This window comes from Macrobrachium nipponense, chromosome 47, assembly GCF_015104395.2.
Source record: "Macrobrachium nipponense isolate FS-2020 chromosome 47, ASM1510439v2, whole genome shotgun sequence".
Lineage (NCBI taxonomy): Eukaryota > Metazoa > Arthropoda > Malacostraca > Decapoda > Palaemonidae > Macrobrachium > Macrobrachium nipponense.
The window spans coordinates 33,382,455-33,402,683 of record NC_087222.1 but is presented as its reverse complement, the minus strand read 5'-3'; the positions used below and the strand labels follow the sequence as shown (position 1 = coordinate 33,402,683).

General features: G+C 41.4%; 2 protein-coding genes across 4 annotated transcripts in view; one reads left to right on the top strand and one right to left on the bottom strand.

The window, feature by feature from the left end:
- Nucleotides 1-20,229, bottom strand: part of LOC135204630 (osteoclast-stimulating factor 1-like) — a 258,090-nt gene that overhangs the window by 201,304 nt on the left and 36,557 nt on the right. The gene's annotated exons all lie outside the window — the stretch shown is intronic.
- LOC135204501 (osteoclast-stimulating factor 1-like) lies at nucleotides 1,124-18,979 on the top strand. 3 transcript variants are annotated; one of them, XM_064234672.1, is made up of 5 exons: nucleotides 1,124-1,276; nucleotides 15,878-15,967; nucleotides 16,675-16,721; nucleotides 18,364-18,478; nucleotides 18,850-18,979. In XM_064234672.1, exons 2-5 carry the CDS (start codon nucleotides 15,919-15,921, stop codon nucleotides 18,882-18,884), a joined length of 246 nt encoding a protein of 81 aa, XP_064090742.1. In that variant the 5' UTR covers nucleotides 1,124-1,276; nucleotides 15,878-15,918; the 3' UTR covers nucleotides 18,885-18,979. The 3 variants fall into 3 exon arrangements, with proteins under 3 accessions (XP_064090742.1, XP_064090743.1, XP_064090744.1); XM_064234673.1 differs by having other exon boundaries at nucleotides 1,133-1,290; XM_064234674.1 differs by lacking the exon at nucleotides 1,124-1,276 and adding an exon at nucleotides 2,252-2,430.

Genomic DNA, 20,229 nt, shown 5'->3' with positions numbered 1-20,229 from the left:
GGTTCGATTCTCGGGCATTCCACTGAGGGGGCCATTACTTGACGTTCTTCGCTGCGTCCCTTTCACCGCTGAATGACCTCCTAGGTTCTAGCACTTTGACTAAATTGTATATTTCTCTTATATTCTATAAAGCAAAGTGATAAAAATGATGTCAAATGTTACATTATAAACCAAATGTGTTTGTGGAAAAAATAAAAGAGAATTATTTGAACTTTTCTCTCTCTCTCTCTCTCTCTCTCTCTCTCTCTCTCTCTCTCTCTCTCTCTCTCTCTCTCTCTCTCTCTCTCTCTCCATATACGTATACTGTTTTTTGAAAAGTACCCATAATAAAAATTAGTGACAGGATAAATAGGACTTTTGAAGATGGTTCGATCATGTGAGAAGGACCGATTTCAGAAAAAAAGAAAAAGAACGTGGCTCATTTGGAAGTCCTAGAAACCGCTGGCTCAGTGACGAAGGGTGTCTGGTAGCACTGAATGTGGGTAAATTCCAAAGCTGTGTGGGAATTTTACTCTCGCTCTCTCTCTCTCTCTCTCTCTCTCTCTCTCTCAATCTCCATCTCCTCTCTCTCTCTCTCCCTCTCGTCTCTCTCTCTCTCTCTCTCTCTCTCTCTCTCTCTCGTTTTTATTGATAATTGAATAGTATAGATCGTTCTCTCTCTCTCTCTGTCTCTTTAGGGAAACAGGTTAATGACGATAAGAATGGCTAAGTATATTCTCTCTCTCTCTCTCTCTAGAGGGAAAAACGGGTTCATAATGATAAAAAAGGCTATCTCCCGATCTCTCTCTCTCTCTGGGGGAAACAGGTCGTTATTGATAATTGTATAACATAGATCGTTCTCTCTCTCTCTTTAGGGAAACGGATTAATAATGATAAAAAGGCTATGGTATATTCGTCTCTCTCTCTCGTCATCATCTCTTTCCCTCGCCCTCGGCTCTCTCTCTCTCTCTCTCTCTCTCTCTCTCTTCCTCTCATCTCGGTCTCATCATCTCTCTCTCTCTCTCGTCTCTTTTCTTTATTTTCCTCCTCCTTCTCCTCTCTCTCTCATCGCCCGCATTCAAAATGGCGGCCGTCGCTTTCCTGAGCGAGAGAGAGAGAGAGAGATAGAGTGAGTGATAGCAACCTCTCGAGCATATGGAGTCCCTTAACAACTCCTCCTCCCACATGCCCCGCCCCCTTCCCCCTTCCATCCTAGTATAGTTGACTTCGTGTTTGTTTTGAGTGACTCATCTGCCCCAAGTCCCTTCCAATTTCTTTTTGGTTTTCGCCTGTTTGTGTCAGTGTTGACGGGTTTGTTACCATTTTGTTTGTCGTTGAAGGTTGTATGATGGTTTATCTATTATTCTTCGTCGTGGAAAGGCTGTTAAATTGCTCGTTTAATGTTAAAAATAAGCTTTATATTATGCTGTCCGGTTCCTAGGAAATTTACCTACCTGGTATAGGGCTACGTAGTATTTTCGGTCGACTTGCTAAATAAGGTCAATTTAGGTCAACTTAAGTCATTTTCTGGCCCAGATTTACGCCACTGGGACCAAATTAACTCCCTGTAATTCTAAAGAATATAGTTCCGCACGATCTGCAAGGAACGTAACCCACTAGGTAGTAGGGATTGGGGCGTCAGTGTATTTCGTCGTGTTTAGTACTGGTCCCTTGGGGGTAATTACAGTCGTCCGAATAAATATTACTTAATATTCTTGTTCAGGAGGTAAAACTGCATAGAAAAACCGCAACTGCCATAGTCTAGGCCGCCGCGGAATAGCTAGACCTTGTATCCTAGATCTACCGACTCCCCTTTCCCAAATTTTCGCAACTCCCCGAACCTAAACTGACCTGACGTATTCCTAAGATGTCGTGCCTCGTGGCCTGGTTGACCCCTGACCTTATTTGACCCGTTTTGAACTCGTGGGATTCGGGTATACGTTGCCTGCTGATTACCTTCCCCATAACTCTGCAAATTTCTCCCTAATGTAATATACCAAAGTAACCTAACCTAATCCGGACGGCTTCAATTTAATGTGTATTACCTCAACCCTAGATTTTTCTCACCTAAATTATATAATTGGTATTTCTACAGAAGCAATCCACGGTGGCCTAGACTATGGCAATTGACGTTTTCCTATGTTGTTTTACTTACTGAACAAGAATTTAGAGTAATATCGATTCGGACGACTGTAATTAACCCCCAGGGGCCAGTACTAAACATGGTGAAATACATTGGACGCCCCAATCCCTAGTGGATGTCGTATCCGAGGTTATGTTCCTTGCAGTTCATGTGGAACTAGTTCTTTAGAATTACCCTGCAAGAAACGTAACCGCGGATACGACATCCACTAGGGATTTTGGCGTCCAATGTATTTCGCCATATTTAGTACTGGCTCCTGGGGGTTAATTGCAGTCGTCCGAATAAATATTACTTTGAATTCTTGTTCAGTAAGTAAAACTGCATAGAAAAACCGCAACTGCCGTAGTCTGGACCTCCGCGGATAGGTACCCTAGATCTACCATATAATTTTCTGAACCTTGCCTAACCTAACTTAGGGGACTGTGCCCTCCACTCCGAATAATCCTTGACCTGAGGTGACCTATGTTATTTGTAGTCTGCCATGTATATACAGCTAACTTACCATAACCTTAAAGTGGTTTCTTGTTTCTGATGGGGACAACTGTCAGATTTGCCAGATTTGTATTGAAACCTATATATATGAAGTTGTTTTCCGACTAGGCTATGCATACTTAAAGGTCACAACTTAATTGGAGCGACATAAGAGTGTGATGTTCGAGGCAAGGTTAGGTAACGAACACGCTGGTTAGGTCGTATCCCTTCTGACTTACCTACTACAGTTAAGGTGTAACCTAGGCCGAACCATGTGTTCCCTGTAGGAGTGCCGTCATTGTGCCTCAGGCAGTACACTGTAGGCATAACTAAGGTTCTTTGCTGTGTCCCTTCAGCCCCTAGCTGCAACACCTTTCATTCATTTTACTGTACCACCTCCTTTCAATTATCTTTCTTATATTTGACTTTTCACTCCTAACAATTGTTCCACAACTGTGAGGTTTTCCTCCTGTTACACCAGTGTGTTTCTCAGCTTTTTTTTTTTTTTTTTTTTTTTGCCAACGGCATACCTAAGATCTCAGAAGAGTATCAAGGCACATTTGACAAAATTTAGTATGGTAAACATTTAAATATTTTGAGATGGAATCACAGGCTTTAATAAAATCATGTATAAATATAACTTACATTATTTAAATATTTCTATTCAGTCGATTGTACAGCTTACTAATGTGGAACCTCTGCCCGGTCTTTTTTGCGACTTCTTCAATATTTGGTCGAATGTATGATAAGCAGGCCCTCTCCTCTTCAGCCAAGCATAGTCTTTCTTGCTTCTTAGTTTTGATGTTATTTAGGGTTGAGCTAGAACCTAGTTCACATAGATAAGAAGTAGACATTTGTAACATTAGTGTTAAAGCTTTTTTAGCTATTTTGGGATATTCCTCTTGTATAGAAATCCAAAATGCATGAATGGGTTCTGCTGAATGTTCTATTTGAAGGGCCTCAATCCCTAAAAATGGTGGCCAGATCTTCACTAAACTGCAGTCCAATAATTTTGAATCTAAATATACTTTTCAGTGCTCAGTGATAGAAAGTAATGGTCGATGTTTTCACCTAGCGCCGTCAGATGGGTACCCACGATAGGGATGGTAGTACGCATTAAAAAAAAACATATAATTACCTGATCATGTCTATTTTTCCAAATAATTTTCCTGTTTAGGGCAACCAACTAGTCTGCTGAAGTGAGAATATTTTAATTTCTGCCTTGTAAGTCACAATTGGTGTTGTTTAATTAACTAAACATTTCCGTTATGTATTCCAATTTAGACATCCAGAATTTGCAACGAAGAGATTCACAGATTTTTCCCTGCTCTTCTCGTTCAGAAGATGCAATTAGTGCCTTGTGTAATTCGTGAACACAAGTTAATACTTAACCTCTCGGGCACCATCAAGCTTCGTATGCATTAGTAATTTAACATCCTGTCAGCCCATTTCTTTGCATAGTTGTTCAAATAACGTTGACATCAAAGGCCTACTTTTAATATGATTGAGTATTTCAACTACTACGTGATGCAACACTTGTTTTAAATCTTCTTGTGATATTTTTGAAATGAGAACTTCTCACTGCAAAAAGCACGGAGTACGAATAAGATCTGGGTTTTCTTTTTCTGCGAGGGATACAAATCCTTTAATACGTACAACCTCTCATGCATGGACTACGTCACTGCAAATACCGACAGAAGACTTCCAAGTTGAATTAATTTCTGTAAAGTAGCCTGTTAACATGTAGAAAATAGAACGTCTTACTGCTCATTCACATGAAACCGAAATCTATTCCCATTTTTAGTATTTTCCAGTGTGCCGTAACAAAGTTTCGCAGCACACCAGTACGCCGTGGCACAGTGGTTGAGAATCAGTGTGTTACACCTTTCAAATCCTTCTCCTCACCCTTTTAGCACTGAATGACCTTATAGGTCGAAGCGCTTAGCCTTTGACCGAAATTCTGCATTCCATTCTATTGCAAACCATGTGCCCCCTCCATCTACAGTTGCTCCTGGTATTCTAGTTTAGGTACTAATGAAAGCTTTGAACTTATATCCAAATCTATTGTATTAACCTGTAGACTAAAGTACATAGACTTAAATATTTTTGTGTGTACACTGTTTTGTTCATGAAACTTACCTGACAGATATATATAGCTGATTTTCCGAAGTCCGACAGAATTTAAAAATTCGCGGCACACGCAGTGGGCGGCCAGGTGGTAGTACCCATTCCCGCCGTGGGAGGCGGATATCAGGAACTATTCCCATTTTCTATTCATATTTTTTCTGTCGCCGGTCGGTAAACAACTGTTTACAGACCTCCGCCTAGGATTTTGAAAACTTCATTAGCCGCTTAAGTATCCTAATTGTTATTTCGATTATTAACTTGGATTTGTGGCTAGGCATACGCTATCGTAAATTTTTTCATTGCATTTGATGTCTGAAGCTAGTTAGCCTAGTTTCAGACTTTGTTGTCTGCATGGTAATGTGAGGCTACCGGAACTTTCGGTAGACACTCGCTTATATATATGACGTTTACATGTTTCTTTGCATAAGTTCAATGTAATTAGTAAAGGTGTGACTGATTACGGAAGAAGGAGGATTCATGTACGCATTTTAGAGCGTGTTAGAATCAGGAGTTTTCCTCCACAGTAAACAGAAGTTAGAAATAATTAACTTCTAACCTCCTGTAGATTTTATTTTGCCTAACCCTGTGGTATGGCTTACGGGCCTAGAAGAATGTCTCGCTAGAGGATTACATCAAGTAATCTTAGACTAAAGTGCTCGCTCTCCATTCAGTGTTGTGAAGTGTAGTGCCCCTTGTGTTGTGGAGGGGGCGTCAGATCGGCCCCATAATGCCTCTAGGCCTGGACCTCTGTCGGACTCCCAGGACTCAGGGAGGAGCAGGGCATGTCGAAAGCCGCAAGAGGGTTACGGGGCTCCCCACCGATCTGGCGTCCCTTCGGCAGAACCTGTTGACGCTTCCCAGGCTGCTAAAGATCGTGCTCGTGCACGAATCTTGAAGGATTGCTTCTGTCCTCCCCGAGGCGTCCTCCCCGCGCAAGGTTGGTTGGACTCTCGGAAGGACTCGCGCCCTCTAAGAAGCTTTAGAGAAGAGGACGCTTCACGTCCTCTCTCTCGTTAGGAGGGAACGTCAGATCGGCCCTACATACGCCTATAGGCCTAGACCTCTGTCGGACTCCCAGGGAAACCAGGGAGAGGGCATGTCAAAAGCCGAAGGAGGGTTACGGGGTTTTCATGCTGATCTGGCTTCCTTTCGGCAGGTCCTGTTGTCGCTTCCCAGGCTGCGAAGATCGAGCCCACGTGCAGAGAGAGGACGTTTCACGTCCTCTCTCTCTCACGAGAGGATGGAAGAGTAAAGAGACCACAATTTCCCTTTTAGAAGAATGCACTGGCTCTTTTTCTAAGGGGACATTTAAGGAGGCTCATTCATCTTTCCAGAAGAGTGATTTGAGCCTCTGCGAGAACGCTCATGTATATATCATTTGATACATTATTAAGGAGGCTCATTCATCTTGCCAGAAGAGTGATTTGAGCCTCCTGCGAGTGACCGCTCATGTATACATCATGTATACATTATTAAGGCGGCATTCATCTTGCCACAAGAGTGATTTGAGCCTCCTGCGTAGTGAACGCTCATGAAGTTAGAGCTGTTTCAACCTCGCTAGCATTCCCAAAAAGAAATTTGGTAATCAAGGACATTCTGATTCCACCTTTTGGAGGAGCAACTCAGTATTCGTCTCCTCTCCTCATGGCGCTCCGTATACGTTATGTAACGTTCGCTTTACTTCGATAAAGCAAGCTGATAAGTTTGACGGCCGGCGAGCTGCTTGCACAGTCAAACAACTTATGTCTCTGGTCGGCATAAGAAGGGCAATTTAGACGTGAGGAAGCTTTTGGAGGTGCTCGACGTCCTATAAGTAGAGACATTCTCCAGGACGCTCGGCAAGCACCTTGCGGAAGACGAAAACATACGTCTTCCTTTAGTGTTCACACACTTCAGAAGCAGCGTGCGGCTCTCCATGGAGACTCACATGACGGACGTCCCTTAAAAATATTCAATTGTCATACGCAAAACGCGGTTCGTCATAACATTGAGATGTGGCAAGGTCGCTCTCCAAGACGCCTCTTGGCGGGCCTTGCATGCATCAAGGCGCTCAACGAGTTCCTCTCTGAAACGTCGTTTGAAGACTTGGTGTTCTCTGCTCAGACACGCTCGTAGCTAAGGCAGGACGTTTTTTGAGGACCGCTCAGCAGGACGCTTTCCAGGACGCTAAGCAGGAACGCTCGGTCAGGACGCTTTCAGGACGCTCAGCAGGACGCTCAGCAGGACGCTCAGCAGGACGCTTTTGTGGACATTCGCCAGGACGCTTCGGTGGAAGCTCGGCAGGACGCTTTGCGAGAGAAAAGACTTGTTGAAGGCGTCTTATTTGCTGTTGAGGGCATTTCTTTACAGAAATTTTTAAAGGATTCGGGGGGGGGGGAGTTATCGGAGAGACATACCCGAATTTTTTCTTCTATCCCTCTTTCCTCTGCATCGATTTCTTTGAGGATCGGGAAGATTATATACTCGGATTCCTGGGTGACTTTCGGTCATGTTAAAGGGTTTTCCCCTATTAGCAAAGTGCTAATAGTTTTTGTCAAGTCAGGACGTTTTCCCCATTGTCATTTAAGTGGGGGACCCCTCATAAATGGGGTAGTTCTCATTGACATAGATTTTAACGTTTTTATCGTTTAAGCGGATAAACTCATTAACAAATTTCGGAAGAGCTCTCATTCATTTTCAGAGGCTCATCGGGTTAAGAGAAAGACTTGTAGACTATCCAGGAAGTCTTTTGTCCAAATATCATAAAAACATTGAACGGTCTTTTTCGATCCACGGTTCTCTCTTGATGATCTCTATTCGAATGTTACTCCCTTTTCTTGAAAAAGAGTCTTGGCAAAGATTCAAGGAGTTCTTTTAAAAGTCTCGTTCATTAGAACGTGGACAGTCGTTTTCCTTTCTTTCTCTCTTCCTCGTACAGGAAAGATGTAGTAGAGAATTCCGATGTTCAAAATTACTACAATACTTACGTAGTTTATCTGTGCGTCATTTTGCTAACGCATGGGTCGAATCATATACGCATATCGTATTTACCTCTGCGGATAGAAGCCGAAAGAACTGTTGTTCTAATGTATTTATTTGACACTTCCCTTCAACCTTCCAAGAGTTTCGGAGGAAGAACAACTCTTCAGGTTTTGTTACGACAACACCAACTCAGCTTCTGTATTTAGCGAATTCTGTTTCGTTAAATAGGCCTGCTGAGAGTTTCCTTTTTGCTCGATAATATCATACCTATTCCTTCGTAAAGGGAGTAGCTGGCAACTCAGGCAGTTAGTATTCTGTTCACCATTGAAGCTTTCCTTCGAGGAAGACTTCTTCACTCTCTTTGATAGAGATCGAAGGTGGTCGATCTCCAATCCTTATATTGTTTTCTTGAAGGAAAGAATTTAGGATGGAGATCGTTGTTCAGAATCCTATAAATATACTACGTATATTAACCTCCAACATGATTCTACTAAGCAGTGAATGGTCCGAGGGGTAGGCGCATATCTAGTTTTTCTACGGATTGCGACTTAGACGAGAAGTATTCTAATTGAACTGCAACTCGGGGTTGCCTGCAACCTCCCAGGAGTTTGTTTCAATTTTATATTCTTATGGTTTTGTCACGACAACACCATTTCAACTTTTATATTTACCGAAATTCGTTTCGCCTAAATATAATTGCTCGAGCATATCTTTTATGCTCGGTGGTTCTAGCCGAACGCATTCCTTTGTGGAATATGGATTACCTGGCAACTCAGGATGACGACGTCAGCGGGAGCTCAGCTCTGCTACTGCGTATTGAACTGCCTGTGCACGGTTGTTTATGTCTCTCTCTCTCTCTCTCTCTCTCCCCTGCTTTGATTGACTACCGAACCTATCTCTGCCCAACAATCTTGCACTTAGGTCTCTGATTAAAGGGGATTCTCGCAATTATGAAGGACCATCTACTGCTGTGACGATAGATTCCATCGCCTTCGATATTGTGAGAATTTTCAACAGAGATATCTTAGACTTATTGGTTTTACTGTTTACCGCACGGTAACAGAAGTCTGTACAAGTCTCCCGCTGCATCGCACTGATAATGCGAATGATTTTGCAGACATCTGAGTTTGTCTTTTGATATATCTCATATTCGTAGGTGTACAATTGTTCATTGTTCATCCCGAATTAACAGATATGTCATAAAGACATCGCCTACTCTCCGACCTGACAGCTCTACTTCCAAATGTTCAGCCCATGAGAAGCAGTTCTTCAGGCGGCTTTCCCCTGTGTTTTCATTACTGAAGAACGCCCAGCTTCATTGCAACTACGACCTTCTCACCGGACAGCAATGAAATAGCGGTTAGCGGTTTCAGTCAGTTGTAAGCACAGGTTCAGAATCTTGAGAATCCTTCTCTCGATTCGTCTGTGAAGACGTAGGTTGCATTCAATATCTACCTTCGTCTTCAACGGTACATAGCGATAAGATCTTCAAGAGATGGCAGTCTCTTGGTCAAGGCAAAGCAGTGCTGCCTATTTTCAGCGGAGGAGGCCGTTTCTGGAGTAAGTGACTATTCCTCCAACTCGACCTCTTTGAATTTCTTTATGGTTCTATCTTTCCGTCTGAAGTATGAGTAAGCTAGAAGTCCTAAACTATTGTTAGAATATGCAAATTGTTGTTGACGGCCTCTAGGCTCAGAGATTCGGTTCTGTCAAAACAACAAAGCTTCACGATCTTTGAGGTCTGTGGAGATCTTAAATTCTCTGGATCAAAGGTTCCGGCATGGAACTTAGACGTAGTCTGAGTTTCTGATGCCAAAAGAATTTCGAATTTCAACCATATCCTTTCTGCGAACTTAATACAACGTGACCAGAAAGGCTAATATTCTAACCGCTCTAGCCACGGCAAAGAGGGTTAGTGAGGTTTTAGCCATCATCAGAGGTTTTTGGCTTTAAAGGACATAATGCGGTCTGTCCTCTAAGCCTTCCGTTCTTGATAAGAACGAAAAACCTGTCTAACCCTTGACCCGAAGGCTTGGAGACCAAGGGTATGGCACAATTTATTGGGCAAGGGGCATTAGAGTCCTGTGCCCTGTAGCTCTCTCAAGTTTTATCCTGATAAAACTATAGAAAGTCAAGGTCAAACGGGACAAATCCTGCGGTGCTCCGAATAAAAAGTATCAGACTGGTTCATGTCCAAGAACACCCTGGCATTATAGCCAAGGAGTTCTTTTAAGAGGTCTCAGTCATTATGTTGGCATAAAGATTTGAGATTTTTTCTTAATATGAATGCTCAAGAAGTGAGGGCACGGCCTCGGAAGCATTTCCACAGAACATGACACTCAGTAACATCCTGAGTGCCACGCTTTAGCGAAGCAACTCTGTGTTCGCTTCACACTCCCGACAATCTGCGGTGTTCCGTAAAAGACCAGACTGGTTCATGTCCAAGAACACCCTGGCATTATAGCCAAGGAGTTCTTTTAAGAGGTCTCATTCATTATGTTTGCATAAAGATTTGAGATTTTTTCTTAATAGGAATGCTCAAGAGGTGAGGGCGCGGCCTCGGAAGCATTTCAAACAAGAGCATGACACTCAGTAACAATCCTGAGTGCCACGCTTTAGCGAAGCAAACTCTGTGTTCGCTTCACAATCCGCGAGGGATGTGAAGACGACATTTGAGATCTGTAAGTCGCTAGGACCATACATTTCCGTAGATATATTATTGGGGGCAGGAAGCAACACGAATCCTATCCTATAGAAAAGGGATAGGTGTGCTTTTAACTTTGAAGGGTTGGTCGCTTGAGACGCGTTCCTTTTCTTTAGCCTAGAAGTTATGGAACTAACTTTGATAGGTTAGGTCAGGTGGTGGTTTTAGCTTCGGTGCCCTCAGAAGTATGGTCATATGGTCTAGTCACATTGTGGTCACGTCCCCGTTGACAGATCATCTAGAGCGCACCAGCATTACAGGTCTCTACCTTCGCTGGCAACTCTAGTAAAGCAGAAGCAGACTTTGGTGACAGTAATCACGAAGTCGGCTATGCTAACAGGTGAGGAACCAAGATGTATATCATCTACTTAATTAAGTTCCCAAAAAATCCTATCTGTCTTCACCCACCCCGAAGGTGGGATTCAGCTATATATATATCTGTCAGGTAAGTTTCATGAACAAAATGTTATTGTTATAATACAATTAAGTTTGTTCATACTTACTGGCAGATATATATAATTAAAGTGCCCACCCACCTTCCCCTCAGGAGACAGTGGCATGATAAAATATGAATAGAAAATGGGAATAGTTCCTGATATCCGCCTCCCACGGCGGGAATGGGTACTACCACCTGGACCGCCCACTGCGTGTGCCTGCGAATTTTTAAATTCTGTCGGACTTCGGAAAATACAGCTATATATATATCTGCCAGGTAAGTATGAACAAACTTAATTGTATTATAACAATAACATTTTTTGGCTTTCATGACAGTTTAATTTTCTGTCAGTGAAAGATTTAAAATTCCTATATACATGTAATATAGGAGACAGCTGCATGAAGATATTGTTTTTATATATAAATTTTTGGCTGAACAATATAGATAATGGTATATACAAGGCAGTATAGGTGAGAATTTAAACATTTTCCATGATAATGAGAAATTTACTGTCCTTTATGTGTTTGCGCTCATCCCTGAGTGGCTGGTGATGAACGTAGTGGTTGACTTCTGAAAAGTATTTTGCCTGTACTGCATTATATACACCCTTATCTATATTGGTCAGTAAAAAAAATTGTATCAGTAAACGATATCTTTGTGTAGCCGTCTAATTTACATTTACATAAGCTGCAGCGTAGCCTATAATTTGTTAGCGATTTAGAAACCAAGTGAATGATACAGCTGTGGAAAGCAGCCAGGAAAGTGGGGCGTGGATGGCTAACCATTGACGATATTGAACTCAGAGAGCTACGTCTGAAAATTAAATAGGAAATTAAATACTGTTTGGCCGATTTGGGAAATGTCGTCTGACGTCGTGGCACACTTTTTGAGGAGTGTCGGAGAACAACTGTAAAACTGTGGTAACAGACGAGACACTGGAGCAAGAAACGCAATATGAAACACTGAAAACTCAAACTTGATGAAAGACCATTTATAGCAATTTTGTAACAGAAGAAAAATATCTTAAAATTGACAAGGATAGACAGTGACCATACAATACAGGCAGTCCTTGGTTATCGGTGGTCTGGGTTAATGGCGATCCGGTTTTATGGCACTGGTTTACCGCCATTTAATCGGTGATTTATGACTCTATAACGGACTGGGTTTTGGGTATCGGCCCCACAGAGTTTTGGCGCCATAACATACCTTACAGAGACATGATGCTTAAATTTTTAGCAAGTGCTCAGTGCTCTTTGCTACAATCAGGGGACTGAGGTAAATTTGATGTCAGCACGTTCCAGTGTCGACTAGAAAAGACTACCGAGCAATACCCTAATAGTGTTGGAAATGTTAGGGTATTGCTTGGTAGCTCAACCCTTGAGATTTGGAATGTTAGCTGCAAGTAGCTTGATAGGGAACAAACCTGCAGTTGCTGTTCAAATAAAAGTTAGGAAAGTAGGTGTTATGTGTTTGGGAGACTTGTTAGAAGGGTAATAGTAGTACCGTAAAGCAAAGGAACTGGGAGATTGGTGTAAGTAGAAAAGATCACGAGGAGATGGCTTTGTACAGAGGAATGTGCACTTTATTTTATGAGTTCATAAAATCCCCAAATAGGATGTAATGAATAGGAGAGAGATAGCTTCTGGGTGGACCTGAATGAAGATGTTGAATTGATTGAAGCAGATGAAAGAACCATTATATAAGCGCCTCAGTGGCGTGATTGGTATAGTCTTGGCCTGCCACCTCGGTGGCCGCAAATTCGATTCTCAGACTCCACTGAGGGGGTTAGAGATGTGTGTTGATAGAAGTTCACTCTCAGCGTGGTTTGGAAGTCACGTGAAGCTGTTGGTCCCGTTGCTGAATAACTGCTGGTTCCATGCAACATAAAAGCACCATACAAACAAACAAAAACAAAGAATCATTATTGTAGGGTTCAGAACAGGTGCATCTGTTGAAGCATTGCTGCTGTGAGTTGCAGCCATGAAGGACATGGCTATGGCTATTGAAATGTAGAAGGCAAAAGGTAATCAACTTTGTAGTACTGTAAGTGTAGAGAAGTTTGAGGGAGCAGGAAACACCTGAAAAAAAATGTGAGAATCATTAGTGAAATGTATAGAAATATAAAAACCAGTGTGATCAGTACTTTAGGGATAACTAGCAGCTTCAAGTTAAGGTAGGAATGCACAGGGATTTGTTCTGAGAGCCCCTTGTTTAATATTATGGTGAATGTAATGGCTGAGGATGTAAGGGAGAAGCCCCTTGGGTTCATATTCTGCACTTGTAAACTCTTTTAATTGCTGAAACTAGGGAGGAGCTTGAGAGAAAGCCACACAGGTTCAGATGAACATTAGAGAGTAGAGGTTTGGAGATGAAGTCATACAAAGTATGCTTACATAATCAAATGATCAGCAAAAGTCATTGAGTCAGAATTGAGATGATGAGTGACATGTTGCAGGAGAGACCACAGAAATGGAAGCGCTAGGGGCACAAAGGAATGCCTTCGAGAAGGTGGAGAGATAAAGGCATAGGTAATGGTAGGACACAAGATAGAATAGCCTAGAAAAGCGTCAATAAAAAGCGACTGTGAATAGGATTAAGTTGACAAGAGGAAGAAGATCCCCAGTCACCTGTTTCCTTAGAGAGACTTGTTCCACTGGGTCCCTGTTCACCAAGGGGGTAACCGAGGCACCTATGGTCAGCTCCAAGCAGTCCTCTCTTTCTCTGCTTTTGAGCCCATAAACCAAGAGATCAGAAGGATTCTTGCTTAGTGCGTGGGTGACAGGAACCTCCTTGTGGGAGTTCCTCTGAACTCTCCACCTCAGGAGATAAGTCTTACAGATTCCCCAAATGAGGGTGGGATTACACACCTGAATGATGTGTGCTTCAGGTGTGTGGGCAGTGGGTGTACCTCATTTACACATCAGTAATTTTGGAAATGCGAGTGGTATTGCCATTCATGCGAGCATTGCAAGAATGTGTGATGGGTCACTTGGTAGTGTTTACGAGCAACGATATGAACTTAGTGGGTAATGTCAACAAGGCAGATGCACTAGTGCATCTGCCTTGCTGTTAAGATGTCAGCCAGGTACTTTCCAGGCAATAGGAATGTAATGGCAGACCAGCTCAGCAGTCAAGGTCAGGTAGTAGGGATGGCGTGGACTCCTTAAACCCTTGTATAATGGAAAGGCTTTTTGAGATATGGGAAATATTGACGATCGATGTGTTTGTCACCTGGTTAAACAGGGAGTTCCTGGTGATTTGCTTTCCTGTTTACAAGGATTACGATGTCTCAAAGACTTTATCCATCTGAGGTGACATCATGTGCTTACCTATCTCTAGAAGCAGGTTTTACTGTGCATTCAGTGTCCTAATGATTTTGTCTAGCTTTCTTCTAAACTCTTCCACACTGTTGCTGTTTTCAACTTCTTTCTGGTGACAGTTTATTCCACGTGTCACATATCTTGTATGTGAAGAAGTTCCCACAGTGACATGTGTTGTATCTCTTCAGTTCTAGTTTCCATCCATTATTTCTTGTCTGGTTTTCATTTAACGTAAGTAGGTTACTGTCTACTTTTGTCAGGCCTTTCAGTATTTTGAATGCTTCTATTAGTTGTCCTCGCAATCATCGTGTACCCCTCTAGTCTTAGTGTTGGCGACTAAAACTGTACTGCATATTCAAGATGGGGTCTAACTATTGATGTGTAGAGTTGCATCACCGTTTTGTTGTTTCTGTATTTGAACTGCCTCTTTATGTATCCAACTAGTTTCTGTGCCTTCTTTTTGGCTTTTATGCACTGTTTGTGGATTTTAAGTCCTTGGTAATAATGACTCAAGGTCCTCCATCTTCTACATATTTATGTCATTCCCAAGCAGTATGAGACAATCTGGAAATATGTGCCTTTCTGATGTTCAGTCAATTTGTGCAATTGATCAAATAAGGCCTAAGAGTGACCCTGGTGGCTCCGTGTTGGCCCCACGCCAATTGGTGTCATAGTCTGCTGGCCATCTTGGTTGAGGTGTTGAGAGTAATTCTGGGGGGTGGCTCACTCTCCTTCATCAGCCACACCTGTAGAGGTATCATCAGGTGGTACAGTTAGTCCCTCCAGCTATATACCTGGAGGTTATCCAGCAACTTTTGCGAGAGTGAGTTTTCTCGCAGGACTGCGCAGAAGTCGAGATATCTCCGATAATTATCATTGTTGGATGTGTACCAATGAAAATGGTTTGTTTTATGTGATAGGTGTTGTAGAAAGGTCCTCTCTCTCGATATGGAATATCTGTTTAGTGGATTACAGACTTCCTAGTTTATTTTGAGATATAATTCTTCATACTATCAGCAGTGAAAGACTGTCATTTAGCTTTTAAACCAGGTCTTCAGACTGAAGGATACATTTAAGCTCCGTGTCCTCCTTGGGAGCTTTGTCCTCCTGAATGGGGTGTGACTCGTTCTCAGCATACAAACTCAGGTACTGCAGTGGTCCTGGGATAGTCTCTGACTGGGAGCTCACACTCAAGGCTGTCTTCTTGCCAGCATTTGTTTAGGTGGAGCATTATGCAGCTTCTCCTCTCTGGTCTGGTGCTCAGATAGGAATTGTCTCGTTCTTGTTCATTTGTGAGTTTGTGGTGACAGGTCAGAACCCATTAATCTCTGACAAGATATACTCTCGTGATTCCCTTCCACTTCCACAGGGACTTTGGTGGTGGTAACTAAGACAAGATAGTACTTCTAGGCTCAGTGTAGCTTTAAGGTATTATCTCATCTTAGTCCGGAGTACGTTTTGCTGTGATTGAATGAACTTACAACTTGAAGCAAGGGTGACATCCCATTCAAGTTGGGTTCTTGAAGATATTACCTTTAGCATTAAAGATTAAGAAACAGGAGAGGGCCCTTGTTTGATAGCTGTTTTTAGTTATAGGAAATTCTGAAGGAACAGTTGTGTATTTTAGAAAGTTATTTTATGTAAATGAATTGTTGTTCTGGTAAAAATGATGATGCAACACTGTAGAAATGTTGCAATTTCAAAACTCCTTCATTCATTGTTCATTCCATTTTCAGATTTTTGTAACGGTTTTGCACAAGATTCACTTAATTCCGAGATGTCACAACCACACAGGCCAGCGCCACCTCCCCCACCTGTAAGAAAAGGTAAGACAAGCATTTAGTAAATGTTTAGTACAGACACCACCATACTTACGAACATTAGCTTAGTACAAATATTCAGAGATACTAACAAGTGGGATCTCAAAGTAAAACTGTGTTTATAGTTCTCCCTTTTGCCACCTGGAAGTTCAGATTTTGTTATGTGCTCTTATTCTGTACACTCGGTATACTGTACACAGTCCACTATGTTTTCATATGAAAAAATGTACAGTACCATGTTGATTTTATATCGTTCTGTATTTGAATAGGCATGAAGAATACAGTAACCAACTTACAAACAATTCAACATACTAAAATTATTAGAAATTTATGTTGGCAGGATCTACATTAAATAGTAAGACATATTATTAGAAACATTTATCCTATAGTCTAGGATGATTCCCTTGTTTTTGTATAATTGAACATCAGGGTAACGCTTAGATTCACAGATCAGTGCATCTTATGTGACAGAATTTCTATAGAAGAGTAGACTATCTCAACGTTTGAATAGTGCACAAAACTTGTATGTACATCCTGAAAAAGGACTTCGCCCTATTTACCATTTTGAAAAATGGACTTTGTCACATTTCCTTCTCATTGTTCTAAGCTCAAGGCACAAATCATTCTTCAGGAGCCGAAATAGAAACTTAACTGTTAGGTATGAAGCAAATTTTGGCAGTCTAAAAATGGTTAATTTTTGTTTTCGTTTGCAGGTCAAGTTCAGGCTTTTGAGGCTATGGGAAGCTACAAAGCGAAACGTGTGAGTAAACGAGCATTTTTCACATTACACTCCGATACTGGAAATTGTTGTTTTCATTTTCAATATCTAGACTGTTATCCTACGGAAAACTTTATCTTTTAACAGAGTTTTCATTGTGTAATAAGTACTGTGTAGTATTTCTGGTCATATTTTGGGACTCTATGTAAGTTTTTTTGCAAGCAAACCTCTTTATTTTACTGATAATGTACATTGCTTACTGAGTGAAGGCTGATTTGTTCTTAAGAAAAGTTGTTGCATCATCTTCCTGTGGAATATATTGTTTACAAGTGGATCCCCTCATTGTTGAGTCATCAGGTGTCATTTCTAAACTTGGCATGTGACCAGCATCAAGAAACTCGTGCATGTGCTTGTATTTTGTATTTTTGTTCCTTCATCCTTCATCATGTTTAGTACGCAGAAGCTTCAAGACTGTCTCCAGGACAAAATATGGTTTTGTAATTGCCTCTCTCCAAAGTTTTTGATTAAGAGATGGTTTTGGGTTTGCTGTGTTAGGATACGGAAACTTCTCTCGCAAGTGAATTTCAGCTTTCTTATACTTAGCTAGTGTGGCACTTTTTCTCTTTGATCTCCCATCCAAATTATGAGAAGGGCCACTTTTACATCAGCCGTGTAGGGAGGCAGTGCCATCTGCGTACCTCTCTCGGTGTACAGTAGGCCTTACTTGAGGTTCTTTGCAGCTTCTGCGACCCCTTTCGTTCCTTTTACTGTACCTCCTTTCATGCTCCGTTTCTTACGTCTTTCTTTCCACCCTCTCCTAGCAACTGTTGCATGTGGCTGAATGACCCTTTGGGTCCCAGTCCCGGGTCTTAGACCTAAATCTCATACATCCATCCATCCATCCTGACAACTGTTGCATAGTGGAACTGTGAGGTTTTCCTCCTGTTACATTTTTAAAACCATTTACACTCACTTTAAAATCACAGGTCCCAGTGCTTAGCATTTGGTGTTGATTTTATGTTCCGTTTCCACTTTTTCATCGGCTTGTAGTTCAGTTCCCATGTTGTACCCTCTCTAGAGTATTTGCCCAGGTTTGAAGATGAGCCTTGTGGGTAATTCAGGACCTCCATAGAAATAGAACCTCATTCTGTGTCTTTACTTTTGGGGCAGTGAGTGCAGCAGTTATAAGTTTGAATGTGCTTCCTCTTGTTCATAAGATGTTGGTGAAAAGTAAGCACCAGAATTATTGAGGTCTTTGGAGGCAAGAGTCAGATAGAAGCTGTGGTGTTGGGTAAGAGTGGTGGAGATAGTTATAGACAAATAAGCTGAGCACACACACTGGTTATAGTACCAGCGGCACCATAATAATAATACGTAGTACGTAGTGGCAGTAGATTACATGGTGTTTTGTTTGAGATCTACAGTACTGTTTGGTGAGAATTAAATCCCCAGAAGGGTATCTAGGTTTTATTACTAGCCACCAGAGCTGTTACCTTGTTAAGCATGTAGTAATGTGTTTCATGATTGGCAGAAGTTTAGAGACTTTTACAAAGCATTGGTTTGTACTTGGAACATCATTCCAAGGTTGCAAAAAATAGTAGTTATGTTCTGTTGGGTGAATTACCAAGAGTTGAATACACTATAATGATTTAACAAATTTTTAAGTTTGATCAATTCTCTGCAGGACTGCGAACTGTCGTTTGAGGAGGGAGACATTCTTTTCGTTTTGGACCGAACCGATGCTAACTGGTGGCAGGCAAAAATAGACAACAAGACTGGATACATCCCCAGCAATTATGGTAACTAATAAGTTGAGTTTTTGAATACGTCACTGATTAGAAACATGAGTTCAGTGCTAATGTATGGAAATTAAGAAATTAAGAAGACTTATACTCCATTCTTGTATATTGGCTGTAGCTAATTTTATGAACAGCTTTACATAATTTTCATGTGTTGATTCTAACGTGTGTGCACTAAATCTTATTTTCCACGTATAATCCAATACTGTACTGAGCGTTGTTATTGATAATAATGCCAATTTTTGCTCAGTAGAAAGTATATTTTAATAGAATTTTTACATCATCATACCTGTAGCAGACAGGATTAAGTAATGTTTTTATACAACTTTTTTTGTCATAGTTGAAATGAAAATATAGTTCCTGTGTTTCAGTAAGCAGTGACAATGTCAAAAACGCCCATCATTGATGCTGCCCGTCGGGGTAACTTAGAGTTTGATGGAGGAATGTCTTTCTGCTGGGATTTCTGTGAACACTTTGGACAAGAGTGGATCATCTGCTCTTCATGCTGGCTTCCCAGGGAGGGGGCACGTACATTGCGTGTCACGGTTACTCAAAGAACCTAAGATTGAGATTAATTTGCAGGTAAGACTTGCATTATAATTGTATTTGCTTCCTCTCCAGATGCACAGTCAAATGCCAGTCATCCAGATGCCTGGGACAAAGCGTTATTGAAGACCTGAAAATTTCCGGTAGAGGAGCATTGCCTATGTAGAAGCTATAGTATACTTCTTTCATATATTTTCACCTCGGCCATTGTCAGTCACTTTTTCAAGTTTACTATTTCCATTGCAGAGTGATAAGTGGTGTGGGTTATGTCCACTCTTCTATTTTCCTCTATCTGAGCTCAGCATTAACCCATTTCATCAATCTTATGCTTCCATATCTTTTAACCTTAAACTTCTTGGTCTGTAATATCTCTTTATTTTGAAGCATATAGAGGCTGCATGTCTCACCACCTTCCATCTCAATGTATACCAGCCATGAACCTTATTGAATTTTGTGGTTACTTGTTCAGAACCTCCTCCATTTTATTGATGGAAGTGCCTATGTCTGTGTTGTATAGAAATATACCAGCCTTGTTTATGCTTCATAGATTTTTACATTGTTTAGTAATGGGAGCTGTTATTTTCACTAAGTGTAACAGTCCTTTTCCATTTTGTTGAGGGTACTGCTACTCATTTTCTTATTGCCCTTCATGCCCCTCTCTATTACTGCTTCATAGGTCAGTCTTCTCTCATTATGTTGTTCTAACACTAAAATATTTAAGGCATAAAAAAAAGTCCTTCAGGTTTACATATGAAATCTTTACACGTTACTGAATTTACTCCCACGTTTCCCCACAACTTTCACGTGGCTACTTTCCTGGAAGTACTTTTTCTCTTTGCTTTTGTTTCAGTTGTTGTAAGCTTTGTATTGCTTACATTAATTTTCAGTCCTCTCCACTGTGTTTCCTCTACTGTCTTACAAACATCCCCCCCAAGCATTTTCCTCAGATTCTGTTGTTGGTGCTTTATTTCCTTCAGCACAATGATGCAACAACATGAAGTCGCTGGTGATTCCTTGATGAACACCTTCTTTTATTTTGAAATTGCCCTCTGATACAGACCCTGCCTAACTGGTTTTTGCTCTAAGTCTTGTGTTGTTGCACACTACCATCACTTGTTGAGTGAATCTTTCAGGTAACCGTCGCTCACAAAATGTCCATCTGAGTGATTCTCATGGTATGCTGTTAAATTCTCTGAAGAACCTTA